Source organism: Zeus faber (genome assembly GCF_960531495.2).
Source record: "Zeus faber genome assembly, chromosome: 15".
NCBI lineage: Eukaryota > Metazoa > Chordata > Actinopteri > Zeiformes > Zeidae > Zeus > Zeus faber.
In genome coordinates this window covers 13,811,269-13,828,241 of record NC_137194.1, presented here as the reverse complement: position 1 = coordinate 13,828,241, position 16,973 = coordinate 13,811,269, and the positions used below count along the sequence as shown (strand labels likewise).

The window sequence follows — 16,973 nt, the reverse complement described above, 5'->3', positions numbered from 1 at the left end:
GGGGGCGACGACACAACCTTCAGGGCAGAGAACTTGACTGACATCGTTCCAGTGTCGCACACAAGAGGAAGGGATTTTTTTTTAATTGCTATGCTACTACAACTCGCTCTGAATAGCCGTACAGCCCGATACGGCAGTCTTGATACAAAAATTATTAAATAATGTATCGCTGATACAGGAGGCCATGCTTCCCTGATGACCAATTCTGAAACTTCTAATGAAAGACATGATGCAACGTGTCAGCACAATCGTGTCATATGCACATACCAGTCAGCAAACGGAAAACACACACACACTCAAACCAAAAAAAGACAGAACTCAAGACACCTCTTTTACATGTTTATTCACTATCACACTAAGTGCTCCTATTTCAGGATACAACTCATTGCCTTGCTCAGTACACTGTAATATCTGGAGTTAACAAAGTAGAAAGAAGACAGTTTATGATCTACTAGGTGTGTGCACCACAATCCTGTCCCCAAATAAAATAGAAAATAAACAACACATGAAAAATAAAAGGTAGGTGAAAACTCAAGTCATGTGCAAACCCCCGCCCAAGAGGGCGCCAGATGAATAGACAGTTAGTGGGCATTTAAATACCTGGCAACCCGCAGACTAGGAAGGGCTCCAAGTCTCCTGGAGAACCCCTGTTGGATTATTTTACAGTCAGGAACAGGGCAGCTTCCAGGGTGAAGGGATCAATTTAGTCTGCATGTCGTTTCTTACGGTTCAGATTTGGTATCTCATAATTAAGGGATCGTTTCCTTTGTAGCTCTTTTTGGGACAAGCGGCTGAACTTTTAATTAATCCATGACTTGGGTTTGGTGAAAGGAAATGCAATGTGGGTCTAGAGAGAGGGGCCAGAGGAGGAAGAGAAGGATGGAAGAGCCTCTCTAGAGGGGTGAGGTCTGGTGAGAGCACGGGGAAGCCAGAGAGACCGTGGAGAGGCTGTGCGACATGAGGGGAAGGCAGACACTAAGGCGTAGAATCAAACTGGGTGAGAGGTTGGGGTACAGAGATAGAGGTCCAGTAAACGGGCTGCACTTCCTCATGTGACATCGTCCACACAGCCTGGCACCGTCTTTCCCAGTTGGCCCGCTGGGACTATGTACAACCAGGCGAGGGGTTAGTGATTGATCCCGTACAGCTGAGCTAGACCTGACCACCCCCACCAAAAACAAAAGCCCCTCTCACTGCACTCGGCATCCACCCCCTCCCTCCCCAGTCTCGTCGGGTCGGGGGCTCAGCGAATGGTGTATCGGACGTAGGGCACCTCCACGTCTTCTTCCGTCTCGTCGTTGCAGCACAGCTCAAACACGAGCGCTTTCACGTGCTTCCCCAGTTTCTTCTTGGACACCTTGGTCACGATCTCGGTCATCCTGCGGGACGCGCCAGAGGAACGTCAACGTGACAGTCAAGGGATAACTTAAAGGGCACTTGTTCACGACTAATAACTCAACCATTCTAGAGAAATAACGACTAAAAACCATTGATCCTTCAATGACTCTTGAATGAAATTAGTATAATATTGACTTATTTTTATTAAATTAATTTCGCTTGATTGAGGTTTTTATTATTATTATTATTATTATTATATTATATATATTTTTTTTTATTGCCTTCCATCAATGTGAAGGCCTTTGAGTTGCAAATTATGCATCAAGGGTTCCATACAAATAAAGGTTATTATCCAACAATGAAAATCAAGTATACATGTGCACTTGCTACTTACGGAAGTTCCAGTCTCTCTTTGAGTTTGGACGCGGGCATAAAGAAGGAGTAGAGCATCGACACTCCCTGTGAAAGCATTGTGATCTCCAACTTATGCTCGTTCTAAACAAGGAAAAGAGGAAGAGTGGAGGAAAAAAGTATTTAATGTGGAGTTAAAGAACTGGTGGTAACAGGGATGGATATTTTGATACCAGTCTTGATTTAATCTGGGATTTTGTAGCATTGTGACAGTTTGTGCGCGGTGTACCTTGAAATAGTCAATGAACTGTCGGAGCGTCATCTCCTCCCCATTGGGCTGCATGCCCGTCACCTCGAAGCGATCCCACAACGTCCAGTCAATCTCATAGTACTAGAGGGGGGGGGGGGAGGGAACGATGACGACGACAAGATTTCAGTTTCTGTTCTTTTTGTGGTGGAACCCAAAATAAAAATCAGTCAGTCCAAGTAGGCAGGCAGTCGTCCCCTCAGCCCACACTGATCACATCAGTGTGAGAAGGTGAGTTGAACTCACACACACCCAAAAGGTGCATCAGTATTAGCATGGCTGGGTCATCACAGGAGATCCAAGCATCTAATGCACTATATCTAACTGCAGCTTTACACAATTACTCATATTTCAAAGGTTCCAATACGGCCACGACCCAATACCTTGTGGCTTGGGGCAGCGATGGGCTCTGAGAAGGCAAAGAAGGGCAGGGCCAAGTTCATGAAGCCGTTCTTGAATGACTCCAGCTTCTTGTGGCCCTGGACGATCTTGATGAGCTCCAGACACACCAAGCCCACCACCGAGGCAGTGGTGGTGGCAATGGCTGGAATGATCTTGCCAGCGATCAGTTTGCTCTGGATAACAAAAGAGTTCAAATATACCCATACAAGGTGACTTCAAGTGAGTCAAAACAGCAGGAAGGAAACAACCTCAAGATACAGCATCTTTGTAACGGCGACGCAAAGCAGCAAATGTCTTGATTTCTCATTAACACTGATGGTTTCAAAGTTAACAAATGGCAAATGGTTATCGATTCATCTGTTGATTATTTTCTCGATTCATTGTTTTGTCCAGAAAATGCAGATCAAACATATTCACATTTAAGAACATTTCCAAATTCTGTGATTCCAGCTTCTTCGACTCAAACGATTAAATGATTATCAAAATAGTTTTCGATTAATCTTATAGTTGCTACTAATCACTGCAGGTCTAGTAAATAAACAAAAAATGTCTGCCTGGCATCACCATTCAATTGATGGTCATAGAACGTAGAACCCAAACGGCATAATACAGGTTACTAATCGCTTCAAGGAATCATTTTCCATGACTTGTACAAGTATTCACATAAAAAGACCCCGTCCCCCTCACACTAGGTCTTTTGACGTAATTCTGCCGATCAGACCCCTTTCTCAGTAGAAACTGGTGTGTACAGGCATCTCCCTGACTCTGTTGGAGTGGGACATTGTCGCATGCCTTCCTGACTTTGAAACGTCTTGACCTCAAAAAGTTGCAGCACAGCTCTAGCCGAGTCCAATCAGCCAAAACACCTACGTCAATTTAAATTTGACCGGGGGCTCCGAGATCCCAAGTTCTCCAGGACGTGTAAGAACCCTGATAACTGCATGAAATGAGCAGTGTGTCCCACACCTTGTGTCGGTCTGCAGGGGGGATGTCATAGTTCTCTGCTCGCAGGTTGGACGCCGCTACAATGAAGTCCATGTGAAAGTTGGCGTCATCATCCTGAAAAATTCAAAACAAAAAAGGCAGGAGGTGATTTTGTTTACTTCACACAACGCTGGGGCAACATGCAGGGATGTAGGAAAAAAAAACGGTGGCACCTTCTCAAAATCAACTGGGCTGAGCTTGAACTTGGACGAAGACTCGAGTGGTGGCAGCAGGGTTTTGAGCTCTTCCAGTCTGGAATCATCTACACACACACACAAACACAAACATTGGTCATGGTTATGAAATTTTAGTTTACAATTAATTATATAATTGATAACAGTTGTCTTGGAACTTTTAAACTTCTAATTTGTAATATGTCTACCTATTGCAGATCAGCATTGACTGGCATGGTCAATGGTCATTGTCAATATTGGCATTGAACCACAAAAATTAGTTAGACCTTGAATTGAATCTAAACCCAACTGATGGCAACTCACCCAATTCTCTTAAATTTAGATGGAAACATGACTGGATTTTACAAAATTGTCATCAGGCGAAATTAAACTCATCTCACTTCAAACCCCAACAAAACACCTTGATTTAGAGAAAATGCCACAATCTGCTTATGGATATTTTATTGATACAAAGCAAGATCAACAAGCATAAATAACTGAAAAACATGAATAAAGAGCGCCTTACCAACGGAGGCATTGGCGCTCTGCAGCTCCTGATCGGAGACATGGATCTTGACGCCCGAGCGGGGAGTGAAGACAGGCACTTTGACGTCCTGCATGATCTTTGCGACGCCTGCGCGGTCGCTGCTACCTGGCAGGCCATACGTCTGGGCGAACAGGTTGGCTCCCGCCATCACGTAGTCCATGTGCAGATCCTGCGGAGGAATCGCAAACAGGGGTTTACCTAGCGGAAGTGCCAGAAGAAGAAAAAATAAATAGTCTAAGTCCCAGTCACGAAACTCACGTTTTCTGTGCTGAATTCTAAGGGGTGTGGACATCTTTTGGGACCGGACCAGAAGGGGGCGCCAGAACTGGTGAGCTGAAAAAAAAAAAACAACAACAACTTGTTAGGGCTGTAAGGGTGATGGAAACTGAGTTAACAATTTAATCCTCTTTTGTTAATTTAATTGCCACTATAATAATAGCATAAAATAAAAACCAATAACTCGTCTGCCATTTATTTTTATTAAGATTGGAAGACAAATTGGCTAGACAGTTAATTCCCCTAAACCTAATTCACATTCTGTTAATTAAAACACTTCCTACCCCTTTCATTTGGATGGAACCGTGATTTTGGAAATAACAATTCTGTGATGTGCTCAAATAATTGCAATCAGGCGATTATGTGTAATAATTGCGAAAGGTCTTTTATTCTGTAACTAGAACAGAGAGCCTGGCCAGAACACACAGTGGTACCTGCTCTGGGGGAAAGTTGTGCAGCAGTTGGCGGATGTTGTTGCTGTACTGGCACTGCCAGTGGTTGCGTGCCCAGGCGACACAGTCGGCCCAGTTGCGGGGGCAGTCTGTCACCAGGCTCTTGTAGACGGCCTCCAGCACCTCCAAGGGCTGAGCTCCAGGCAGCTTCAGAGTACGCTCCATGAACTTAGGATCTCTGTATATATATGATCGAACAATTACTGATAACATCATTTGACAATGAGGTTTCTGTCGCTGGTAAAACTCCTCGGACACACAGACAAGGTTTCAAGTATGAATGACTTCATAGAACAAGAGGACTGCAGGGCGAGAGTATATCCTACATTGAATCCTGCACATTATCCCAACTTTTACCAGGACGCATGCAGCTCAAATAAAACACATTTGGTTTCATGTAGCAACAGAAATTTTATCGACTAAACCCTAAGATTTTTTGTAAATCTGTTTGAAGCAATAACAAAAATGGACCGTCACTTACGTGAGATACTGCATTGCATTCTCTGAAGGCTGTTTGAAAAGTCCCTCAAATTCATCACGTGCCCACTGAACAGAGAAACACAAGCAAAAAAAAAAAAAAACCCCATCAATGTGTGTATGCGCACGTTACTCCCGGGGCGTCTTTAGGTACCAGACTTTAATTAAAAACGTTCTAATACGATAATAATAAGACAAGTTGTGAAGTATTACAGGTAAGTAGTACTTAGCTCTAATACCTATATTTGGTAGAGGGCAGAGAATAGTGTTAAGTAGAAATTGATACCTTTATTCAATAAGCTAGTCTTGAGATCGAAATCTCTTTGACAAGATCTAGCTCATCGAGTGAACTTGGTCACTATGATCATAAAACCATTCCTTTTATGTCAATTAGCATGATAATTAATAAGATAGTGGTATAAATCTAACAGTTATATGTGAATCTACTTACCTGCAGCGTGTGTTCAATGGCGTTGGGGAAATTCTTGAGGGTGCAGATGGGGATGGACTTTTCAGGGGGATCTTGGCTGGAGCTGTAGGATTCTGTGAGGAAGGGGATGACGACCTGCACGTTGCCCTTAGTGCCCAGAGTACCAGACTCCAGTAGGGGCTTACGGTAGTACACACACCGCCGGTCCATATACATACCTGAACATACAGAAAAGATAATTAACAAATTTCAATGATTTAAAAACAGTCTCTGGAGAAAAAAGGGGCAACGTATTGGGGCAGGATCTTACAATTTGATTATATCTGATATCGTTGAGATGGCTCACTATAATAATCTATAATCATGAGAATTGCTACTGACACACACACACACACACACACACACACACACTTAGTGTCCAAATTTACAGTAACAAACGCCAACACAAAACTTCCATTACATGCCTTTAAACATATGTTTAATTAAATACTGGAAAAAAGAACATTTCAACATTTCGATTTAGAAAAATAAAGTGCAGCGGGCATCTATCTCCATTTCTTATAAAGTGACATTTCAAATAGATAAAAATAATTAATGGATCAAAAACAGGTACGTTTTAATGTTGCCTGCCCCCCCCCCCCCCCCCAGAAGTCACGCGGTACCCAGTAGCAGCATTAACATCCAAGTGAGCGAGAAGTGTGGAATTATTTTAGGACAGAGTGCGCCCACCCCCCACCCACAAAAGCAAGATCCTTTTACTGCCTTTTTTTAGGCAACTTGTGTTTTTTTTCTTCATTGGTGTACATTTCAGATACAAAGGGCGCCACATGGATAGAGTGTGCAGTTGGGAGGACGGGACACGATGACGCTGTCAAGTTTTACAGCACACCAAAGATGGCGGGCGAGGCTAAAGTGAAGTCTGGGTCAAATGGGACATTTGCTTTCACACAAACAGCATATCCAGGTCATGTATGGATCATTTCAGGTGTACAGTGCATGTGTGAACGCAGCTCTAGTTTCGATTCATTTGTGACTATGATTTAATTTATACAGTAAACAGTTGCAAAACTTCCGAAAAAAGTTTAAATACCTACAGCCACCGTAGCTGATAAGATAGATGGATAGCTAGAAACTTTGTTCATCCCCGGGGGGGGGGGAAATTGCAGGGTCAGAAACAGCTTACACAATAAATAAATAAATAGGCAAAAATATTAAAGCAATGGAACAGAAAATATAGAAAAAGAAAATGGCCATATGGAAAAATTTGGAAATACACTAATAACGGCTAATCGTACACAAGATCCCCTTTAGATTATGTTTAATATACTGTGAGGCTGAAGCTTTCATGGACGTCAAATAGAAGCTTTGTGACATGCCAGGGCTTGTACTCTGTGTGACATGCCAGGACTTCTACTCTGAGGTAAGTACTGGAGGTAAATCAAGGTAAGTTTCATTTATGAGGATTTAAATGTATATTTAACAGAACAGACGATTAATACTGTTATATAATTATAGAACCCAGAATCGCGATTGTGTCGCCGCCCCTTGCGGCCGCCTGCATGAACGCCTCATGTCGAATACGCACATTTTAGTATTTTTAGAGCTTATTGTGCGTTATCACCGGGTGTCATGACATTTCACTGCATATATGTATGACCGTATGTATATGTATGTGCAAATAAACTCTTAAATCTTGAATATAACAATTTACAGATTAATTTTGGAATTGAAACAACCTGATCTATTACAGATTTTTTTTTTTTTTTTTAACCCAACAGAAAAAAAAAATATATACACACACACAACATCTATTGGAAAAGCCATCTTACGTGCGTCAACATTATCCAGTGCATTGGTCACTCCATCAAGGCTCTCAAAGAAGTCATCGTCGTAGACTCTCTCTGTGTCCGGACCCACCCTGTTTTGGTGCCCTGTGATGTTGATAGAAGGGTTCATCTGCTTCACAGCTGCTGCTGCGGTGTCACTTTTGAGTTTCTAGTTTGCCACAAAAGAGCCAAAATTACTTTTTTAACTGCCGCTGCTTACTCATTGATAATATATCAACTCTATACAAAACATTTTAAGGGCGTCCATACTCAATTTGGTTTCTTGTTTTTCTTTATGGGATTATATGGCTTTCACAGTAAAGCCTGTGTTATAGTCGCCGCAGCCGTATTGTCGTTTAGTGAGCGCACAATTAGTACCCCCCACGGCAACGCACAACTATAATGCTCATGCTCTCCGGTAGTGCGCACGGCATGAGGCGCATGGCTCGCTTCCGGCAACTATAAAGCAGGTTTAAACAGAACAACACAAACAGGTCTGATAACTAAAAATTTGTCTTGAATGTTTGGTCTGAATTTAAAAATGACAGCTGTTATGGATCTGTTCTCAACAGATTCTGATTTTACACTGCCACTAACACCAAATCAAAAAAAATTAAATCATCAACCACTGCAAAAAAGAGACTAGACTGACCGTGACATCCCAGGGCCTGAAGAGGAACTGCCTGTTGAGGTTAGACTTCTCAATGGTGTCCATATCTGTCACAATGACTTCACCCTCTTTACTGGCCAGTCCCATCATGGCAAAGTTTTTCAGAAGCTCACAGCCAATGGCACCTGCCCCCACCTGACATGTGCACAGTTTAGTTTACATTTTAAAAACCAACATTAACCTTCTTTTACGATAAAATATTTGTCCCACACAAGATTTTAACGAATAATTTTCTATACAAAGTTCATATTACAACATTAAGGACTAAATCAATATGTTCTGAAAAAAGTTAGAGTCTGAATCCGTTTCAAAAGAGTCATTTCTATACAAAAGCCTTAGCAACAAGACACCAGCGATGGATGGAGAGCCTGTGATTGGTTGACTCACCAGGAAATAGCGCTGCTTGCCAAGTGCATCTTGCAACGCGGTGCCAAACACTGCAATCTGCCCATCGTAGCGACTGTTCCTCTGGGAGCGAGAGACAAAAGGAGAGGTGAGCGTCACAGCTTGTCAGGTTCGTGAGAGGAGGGGTGAGCGTTGATTTAAGCGCTTACCGGGGCGCACTCCTCTTCTGTGAGCACCACTCCTTCCTCCTCAGCCAGGCACTCAAGGGCATCAAAGTAGAGCCACTGCATGATGGGCATAAACTTTCCTGTACATGCCTACATGTAGACAGAGAAACATGTGTAAAGGGGAAAATATGGACTCACACTAAGGCGGTACTTCTAATGCTTAGAAACGCAGGTTTTGTTCAAGATGACATCAGCATGTCAGAACATGATATGAAAATAAAACCAAAAATAAACAAGAAACCCACTGCATTTAGTGATGAGCCTTGTAAGGTAAGAAACAAAAGATTGCTTTTAATAATTAATCAGGCAGATAATACTAGGATATTGATTTTGTCATGTATAAAGAAATGGGTTTACATTTTTTTTTACCTTCATTACTTCCTGTGCAGCCAGTCCACCAATGAAGGCATTGATTGGAGCCAGGTCGCCAGCAGAGACAAAGGCCAGTTTCTTTATGAGAGCCTCATCCAGCTGCTCTAGTTTGGATGACCCAGTCTGGGCAGCATTCACCTCCTTAGCTATGGTAACCAGCTCATCTGCATCAGCCTGGGAAGTTAACAGGCATGTTAACATGGAACAGGAATTTAAAAATAAAAGAATCATCAAAAGGTATTGCATGCATTCCTGTCAACACCCATTGCTGGAAACATTCAAATTATTTATAGAACAGACAGAAAACATTTTACAACTTTGCCCCCCTCCCCCCTTTCAGACATCTAGGAAACAATAGATAAGAAACTTATAATGAAAGAAGGTATACGGCAAAGCTGTCTTAAAATCAAAAACACATATGTGAAAAGGGAGCAGGTCGCGCGCGCGCACACACACACACACACACACACACACACACACACACACACACACACACACACACACACACACACACACACACACACACACACACACACACACACACACACACACACACACACACCTCAGAGCCAATGTATTTAATGGCAGGGCATGAATGAAAACTGTTTAAAAAATTAGGAGGTAATTAATTTAGCCATGGCCTACAAATTCAGCCAACTTTGAAGCAGTAGCCACAGCAAGTCTCACCTGGCTCCAAGACTTGGGGAGGCGACTGTGTTTCTTCTGAAAGGTGTGGATAGCCTGGAAGCCCACGTGCAACTGTCCCGGACGCTCGAACTTGGCAAAGTCGGTCATCATGAACTCTGGCTCAGCAAGGGAGGCAGAGATGGATTTCTGCACAGCAAGAATCAAAATACAGCTTTAAAACAAACAAACAAAAAAAACCAAAACATTCCCATCATGTGATTGCGACTTAGTAGATAGATGTGGAAAATGACAGCAACTTACAAAAGAAATCTTCTTGGGCATCTTGACCTGGGACACGATTCCTCCTCTTACGTAGTCCGAAAAGCCAGTTGTGTCACAGATGCTGAAGGTGTAGGGGCCTGAAGAACCAGAAGAGTTTAGAGTGCACGTCACATCAACAAAACTAGATTTTGTTCAGCCAAATCGGCTTTTACATGTCCTTAGAATTTACCCTCACCTAGAGCCTTGATTTCAACTGGCTGGCAGCCATTAAGCTCAGTCATGCCCTGGATTTCAGTGAAAGTGACAAAGTCTCCACTCTCGAAGCCGTGACGAACCTCATCGAGGCACGTCACTACGCCTGCGCCATCCTGGTGAAAGAATAGGTTTCTCCTTATCCAGTACAAATTCTTTGATAAAAGAGGTCATCTTAGGCCCTGTCACGCAAGAAACCGGTATTTGAGGTCACTGAAATTGAAGCTTTTGGAACACCTTCCAGGAAGGAGACTATTTAAAACCGTTTTCGTGTGGTGTCTGGAACCTAACATGGCCGACACCCATTGTGTTGTAAGCCATGTTGCCATTATAAGTTTACAAGTCTATCCAACTCATGGAATTGCGCCCATACAGTGTTGTGAACATGAACATTACGATCGTGTCCCTCAAGAAGTTCAATATGCATGCGCCTAATGTTCTTCCTGGGTGGTATAAGTTTTATGATATATAAACGTCCCCTACTGGCCTAGCATGCTCACGTGAGCGTTTAATGTTTTTGCATTCTCGTGGGGATGAGGATATATATATATATATATATATGTGTGTGTGTGTGTGTGTGTGTGTGTGTGTGTGTGTGTGTGGACTACGCATTAATTGTTTACCACAGGCTAAACTAGTCAGAGAAAATGGTACGGGCCACACTGGGTAAAAAAAATAAATACCTACCTTGGTGATCATGGAGATCATAGCACTCAAAGGCTGCTCTCCATTGGTGTCATACACCACCATCTCCTCACCAAAGTCACAGAACAATTGGCTATAAAATAAAGCATACAAATATAAAAGTTTAGTAAAAGAGAGAAACAGTGCATTTCTGTGGACATGACGTGACTGCACGACTGCCAATACATGCAAAGGAGAGTTACCCGAACAGGCCACGTGTGTCTGCAATAATCAACTTGATGCTTTTGCTGTGGCAGACCTCTCCCACATGCTTCTGCTCCTCCAGGGGGGAATTGGTCAGCACTACCGCCTACAGCAAAGCACAGTGTGGTATAGTTACAAACACACGCACATATATTTTCTAGCTGTTGTAAACGCAACAGGAAGGCCAATGTTTAGAAAGAGGTATACCTGGAACTGAGTCAGGTAGTCCTCCGTGAGTGCTCCTGTGTAGGCAGCCACAGGGACGTAGCTGTTGAGCTCAGCCAGACGGATCTGACTAACCTCCGCCCTGTTTTTGCCCAGATCCTCCTCCCGCAGATAAAACTGACCACAAAGGAAAACCAACATTTCACCATGGAGACCGACCAACAAATATCACTGTGTCAGATAGAGTTACGGTTCAGGGAACAAAACCAGCAATAAATTCAGCTTGAACACAAAATGATGGGATTGGGCTCAAATAGAGATGAAAAAACTGCGAGACAGAGTCTGATTACAAAGAACTAAGCAATCCACTGTAATGACAGTCTCAGACAGAGTCTTAGCTTCACTTATCATATGGCCCCGGGACAAGCCAGAATTACTCAATCTGGGTCAGACAAGGTCATTAAGGGAGGATATAGCTGGACCAATATAATAATAACAATAATAATAATAAAAAGTAGTTGTCAATTTGCTTTATAGTTATATAGAACTCTGCAGCACAATTCAAGTACAAATACCAAATTAAGTGTTATCTTGACCCATAAAAGCAGCTGTGACAAAATACAAAACAAATCAGCCAAGAGACCTGTGAGGAAAGGTCTCTCCATTCCGCAACACCCTGGTCGTGCACAGTGACACTTTTGACTCCTCCCAGGATGACATTCTTGGCAATCTCAACGCCCAAGCCTCTCATGCCAGAGATTAGGACATTGGAGTTCTGCATGCGCTTCATGGCATCATGGCCCAACACATAACTATAATGGGACACAAAATAGACCTGAAAACAAGGTATTTGATAACACATGGTTTTGCAACCAGTAAGTGTTAATAACTGTATGTCTTGGGCTGGTGAGGGACTTACAGTTGTCTGGAGTACAGCCCTTCATCAATCTCAGCATCATTGCCATTCTTAGCCATGCCCTGGGGAAGGACAAGAGGTGGGGTCAATGAGTATGTTACACAGTCAACAACTGTGCGTCTGTGTGTGTACACATACGTTGGCAGGTGTATGAGACAGTTCAGTTTTGACAGAGTTGGAGGAGGAGCAGTGGGATTCCGTCTTCGTCTCTGTTCCTGACAAGCGACGCTTCTTGGACAGCGGCGAGCTGGACATCTGTGCCAAAACACAATATTAGATCAGATTGAGCTTAAAATCAATCTACTAATCGATCCAATTGATTCCGTAATTATCAGCAATTAGGACAAAATGAAAGTTCAGGGCCACAGAGTAAACTGATTATGTAAAAGACAACAAATCCCACAAACTGGCAGATTATAACGGTTCTCAATAACCCTGTCATATTATTAAACTTTAAAATAAATGTTGGCACGACAACTGGTACATACTCAAATTGTTTTATGCTACCATCTCATTTAGGTATGATCTATATTTAGGATTTGATTATGAGGACCTATTCACCCTAAATACTATCCAATCCTTTTGTGTTGGTGAAAGGATTTCTAGTCTAGTAGCAGCTGGGCTGGCTACTGGCCAAGCACAAATCTGGTAGAAAACGAACTGAGCCCTGAGAAGAGACATGAATAGCAGCATTATCAGTCCTTTTCATACTTAGACAGGGGTGAGTTTATGTATTGTTTATTATACATAAGCTCCGCCCACCTAGTTTCAACAAAACAGCTGAATCAGTAAAACTTCACTGCGGTAAAGGCTGCAACACTTTGTCATGGCGCAGGTGTGGACGGAGCGACCAGACATAGATAAAAAGCCATCCGTAGTTACAAACTCCGTGGAGGCATGAGTTTATTTACCATTTAAAAACACACTAAAACCAAACATCACCGGGGACAGCGCCGAACAGGCCGTACACTCGAGAACATTATTTCAGGAGGCGGTGACGAGAACCTGAATTTCCGTCTCCGAAGCGGCCACCTACGCCCTTTAACGAGAACGAGTCCGTTCATCCGTGTCAACTGCCCTCCCCACAAAATCCGAAGAACGTCATAAGGGAACCATTAAAAAAAAAAACCTATAAATACACTTATATAAATATAATAAAACGAGCGTTCCAAAATTTGAATCACTAACAAAAGCGAAAACGAAACCAACGGCGCTGCTGAGTTAAACTTTGGATCCAAAGTCATTAGGTTATGGTTAGATACAGACACTTTATTCAACCCCGGAGGTAAATCGTGTAGTTACAGCAGCTTACATCAAAACAATAGGCAACAGTAATAAACCAAGAAAAAATGGCAATATGCAATACACCCAAAAAACGAATCAAAAAAATGGGCTGTATATAATAAACCCCCAAAACAACAACATTAAAGCCGCGTATCGCCTCAATTCACTGTCAAAAAGCGTCCGATGACGACAACGTCAAAAGTCACCGTTGGGACTCCTCGGGGCGGCTGATAAGGAGGCCGCTAATCACACAAGTCCCACGGTGGGAACAGGCAGCGGAGCCCCAGACTGTCAGCCTCCGGGAGGACCCGCACCGAGGCCTGTATCCAGGGAGGAACAACTTTACTGCTAGCTAGCAGCGCAGCGTGTCACACGCCTCGGCGGTAACATTCTCATCTCTCGCTTCGAGGGGCTCGACAGTTTCGCCCGTCGGGCACAGCAAGCGGCGAAGTTAACAACCGGGCGCCATGTCCGCGGATCACAGCGCGGACTCGTGCCCCATTGATTCGTCTCTTACCAATAATCCTTCTCTGTCCCTTCTCAAAGCAAACCGCTCCTCTCCTGCGCGTCCAGACGTCGACAACGACGACGATGGTGATGATCACGGTCCCGCGGGTGGATTACAAATGTGTATTTAAAAAAAAAAAGTACTAATCAGACCGAGAGAAGCGGGTCTTCACTATCTTGTCGAGTCACCGCGTCGCTCCGCTCGCTCCCGTGTGATGTGCGGACGGAACAAAACCAAAATGGCAGATTGCGCGAAGGGGGCGGAGAGAGACGTGACGTGGGCGCGTCGGCACGCGGCCGGGCGCCGCCTCCGTCGATTGGCTGCACGGCCTGGCGGAGAGCGGAAGTCCCGCCCCGCGGCTTCCGGCACACGCTCGCGGTGACAGGTTCGGCTCCTTTTTGGGTTTTTTCCCCCCCAGATTCGGTTCTTGACGAGTCGACCGGTTCCGAGGGCGGGTGAGGACGCACGGCGGACGGGAGCCATTTCACCAAGTCGGGGTTGTTTTGGTCGCTCAGTGCGAAACGTGCCGGACGACCCGGCCGTTCCCTCACCCCGCAACCCTCGAAGACTCCCTCGCCCGTCGACCCTTTCTGCCGGAGTGACTCCCGACGCCCGAGTCGCTCAGGCGATTCGTTCCAAACGGGCGGATCGTTCGCGGCTCCCGCCTCGCGACAACAGTTCAACAATGAACCGAAGGAAACACAAGACCAGCGTCGCCCACTACGACTGACACGTCAGGGGGGGGCACAAAAAGCAGCAGCCACGGCTCCGTCACACACGGGCGGTCGCGGCGTTCCCACGGCGGCGAATGCGCAGCGCAGCGTGAAAACACCGCAGGGGTTAAATCAAACGGTAACGCGGCGGCTCGAGGGGTATGCTCGACATAGTGGACGTCACTCCGAAGCAGCAGACCAAGCAGGGGCGGTGTTATCCCCTCCCACCCCGCGACCGCCGACACCTCGCTACTGCGCTGTTAGCCATGTCCGCGTTAACCGTAAACATCCGCCCTGTGCACGGCGTCCCCTCTCTCCAACGCGAGCGCCGCGCGGCGTAAATGAACTTGACCGTACGCGCAAACGAACGGCGCCCGTGACGCCGGCGCTTCCACAGCCCCAGTCGGGCCGGGGTTAGGGGTGAGCATTCCTCCCAGCGGCGGCAGGGGAGAGGAGGAGGAGGGTTGGAGGGTGGGAGGGTTGGGGGAGGGGGTGTCTGCAAAAAAAAAAAAAAAAATGACAAAGGCCCAGGAAAGTGGGGCCGCTGGATCTCCGGTGCACATGTTAAGTGGCCCCCGAATTCGTTTCCTCGTCGCAAAAGCTCCTTTCCACCCCCTCCGCCGTCCACACGTACGCGGTTTATTAGTGTGACGTTAGCGGCCGGCCACGGGGATGATCTCACAGTGAACGGAGGGTAGTGAGCAACCGTTGCTGTGGTCAGGCTGGTGGCTTGAAAACTGCCAAGCCCGGTTTATTGTGGATTTTTGAAGCGCATTGCATAGTGGCATCTTTTTAGGTTCATTGCAAATGTTTCTATTTCCCAGGTCTATTGCGTATTGCCATTTTCCCCTTTTAAAAAAAAAATGATTATTACAAATGACCTATTACGGTATGTGAGCTGCTGTAACACCGCAGTTTACCCCCCCTCCCCGGAATGAATAAAGTATCATATCTTGCTTTCCCCCTCCAAACGGTGTCCATGCAGGCATGATAACTAGCTGACCAGCTAGCATTACTGGTCAGTGAATTAACCTTACTGTATTATGCAAACACTAACTATTTAAGTACAGTGCTATGTGACCTGGCCCCAGATAGCGGTAAATTTGGGGGTGCTCCGTGGTGTATATCCGTTAGTATTGCGAACGTTATCTGCCAATAGCGAACTAATAGCGTTGGCTTGTCGATTGCGTAGTTGTTAGCCCGTGCGGCTAGCTTACAGGCTATCCAACAAACCCAAGCAGCTACCATTAGCCACATAGCTGTAGCTGCGACTTACCGATCGTTAGCTTACACGAGTGTGCGGAACTTACCACATCCGATAATACTCGGCCTGATATGCAGTATCAAAAAAAAAAAAAGAAAAGGGGGAAAAAAAACCCCACACACACACAAACACGCCTTGTAATCACACAAGGAACCCGACAAGCGGCGTCAACGGCTTCGCTGGCGGCCCGAACCGAGGAGCGCTAGCGTGCGTGTGTGCGTGTGTGTGAGAGAGAGAGAGAGAGACGGGGTGGCGGGATCCGGGCGAGTCTCTCCGTGCAGGGCTGGGTGGGGGGGCTGCCTGGCCGGCTGTTCCAGCGCCGCGTCTCAAAGCTCCAGATCTCAGCCGCAAGCAAAAGCGGCAACATGTGCACGGCGCCGGATCCGCCACCGCCCGCCGGGAGGGAGAGGGGGGGGGGGACAGAGAAGAGAAAGCGAGAGGAAAAACCCCGACGGTCGCACAACGCCGCGGGCGGAATCGGCGTTTCGTTGCCCGGCGAAGCCCTTTGTTTTCTGGACGCAATGACAATCGCGTCGTGCCACGCGGGAGGAGCCCGCGATGTATTTGGAGATGATAAAAAGACTCAATAAAGAGTCACCCCTCTGCGTTGACTCTGATGGACCGGCCCAAAATCCACGCGGGGAGAGGCGGGAAATGTAGGCAACGTCAGAAAGTAAATTCACGCACAGGCTCGCGGACACACGCGCGCGCGCGCGCACACAGACACACACACACACACACACACACACACACGCACACACTCACACACACACTAAACATATACACGTAGACAACATACACACACATATACAAAATACCCACACACGCACATTCACATACACACACTAAACATATACACGTAGACAACATACACACACATATACAACATACCCACAC

The 16,973-nt window shown here is 45.4% G+C and overlaps 1 protein-coding gene across 2 annotated transcripts; it reads right to left on the bottom strand.

Annotated features, from left to right (window-relative positions):
* Positions 1–326: 326 nt before the first annotated feature.
* Positions 327–16,436, bottom strand: uba1 (ubiquitin-like modifier activating enzyme 1). 2 transcript variants are annotated; one of them, XM_080015950.1, is made up of 26 exons: positions 16,123–16,436; positions 12,446–12,562; positions 12,311–12,369; positions 12,035–12,203; positions 11,434–11,568; positions 11,226–11,332; positions 11,026–11,116; positions 10,322–10,454; positions 10,126–10,223; positions 9,865–10,011; positions 9,175–9,351; positions 8,788–8,895; positions 8,621–8,701; positions 8,216–8,368; positions 7,567–7,732; positions 5,759–5,955; positions 5,312–5,376; positions 4,813–5,008; positions 4,361–4,435; positions 4,082–4,271; positions 3,556–3,644; positions 3,365–3,457; positions 2,380–2,571; positions 1,979–2,080; positions 1,733–1,833; positions 327–1,379 (listed from the first exon to the last, which is right to left on the bottom strand). In XM_080015950.1, exons 2-26 carry the CDS (start codon positions 12,560–12,562, stop codon positions 1,244–1,246), a joined length of 3,177 nt encoding a protein of 1,058 aa, XP_079872076.1. In that variant the 5' UTR covers positions 16,123–16,436; the 3' UTR covers positions 327–1,243. The 2 variants fall into 2 exon arrangements, with proteins under 2 accessions (XP_079872076.1, XP_079872075.1); XM_080015949.1 differs by lacking the exon at positions 16,123–16,436 and adding an exon at positions 14,109–14,313.
* Positions 16,437–16,973: the final 537 nt, after the last annotated feature.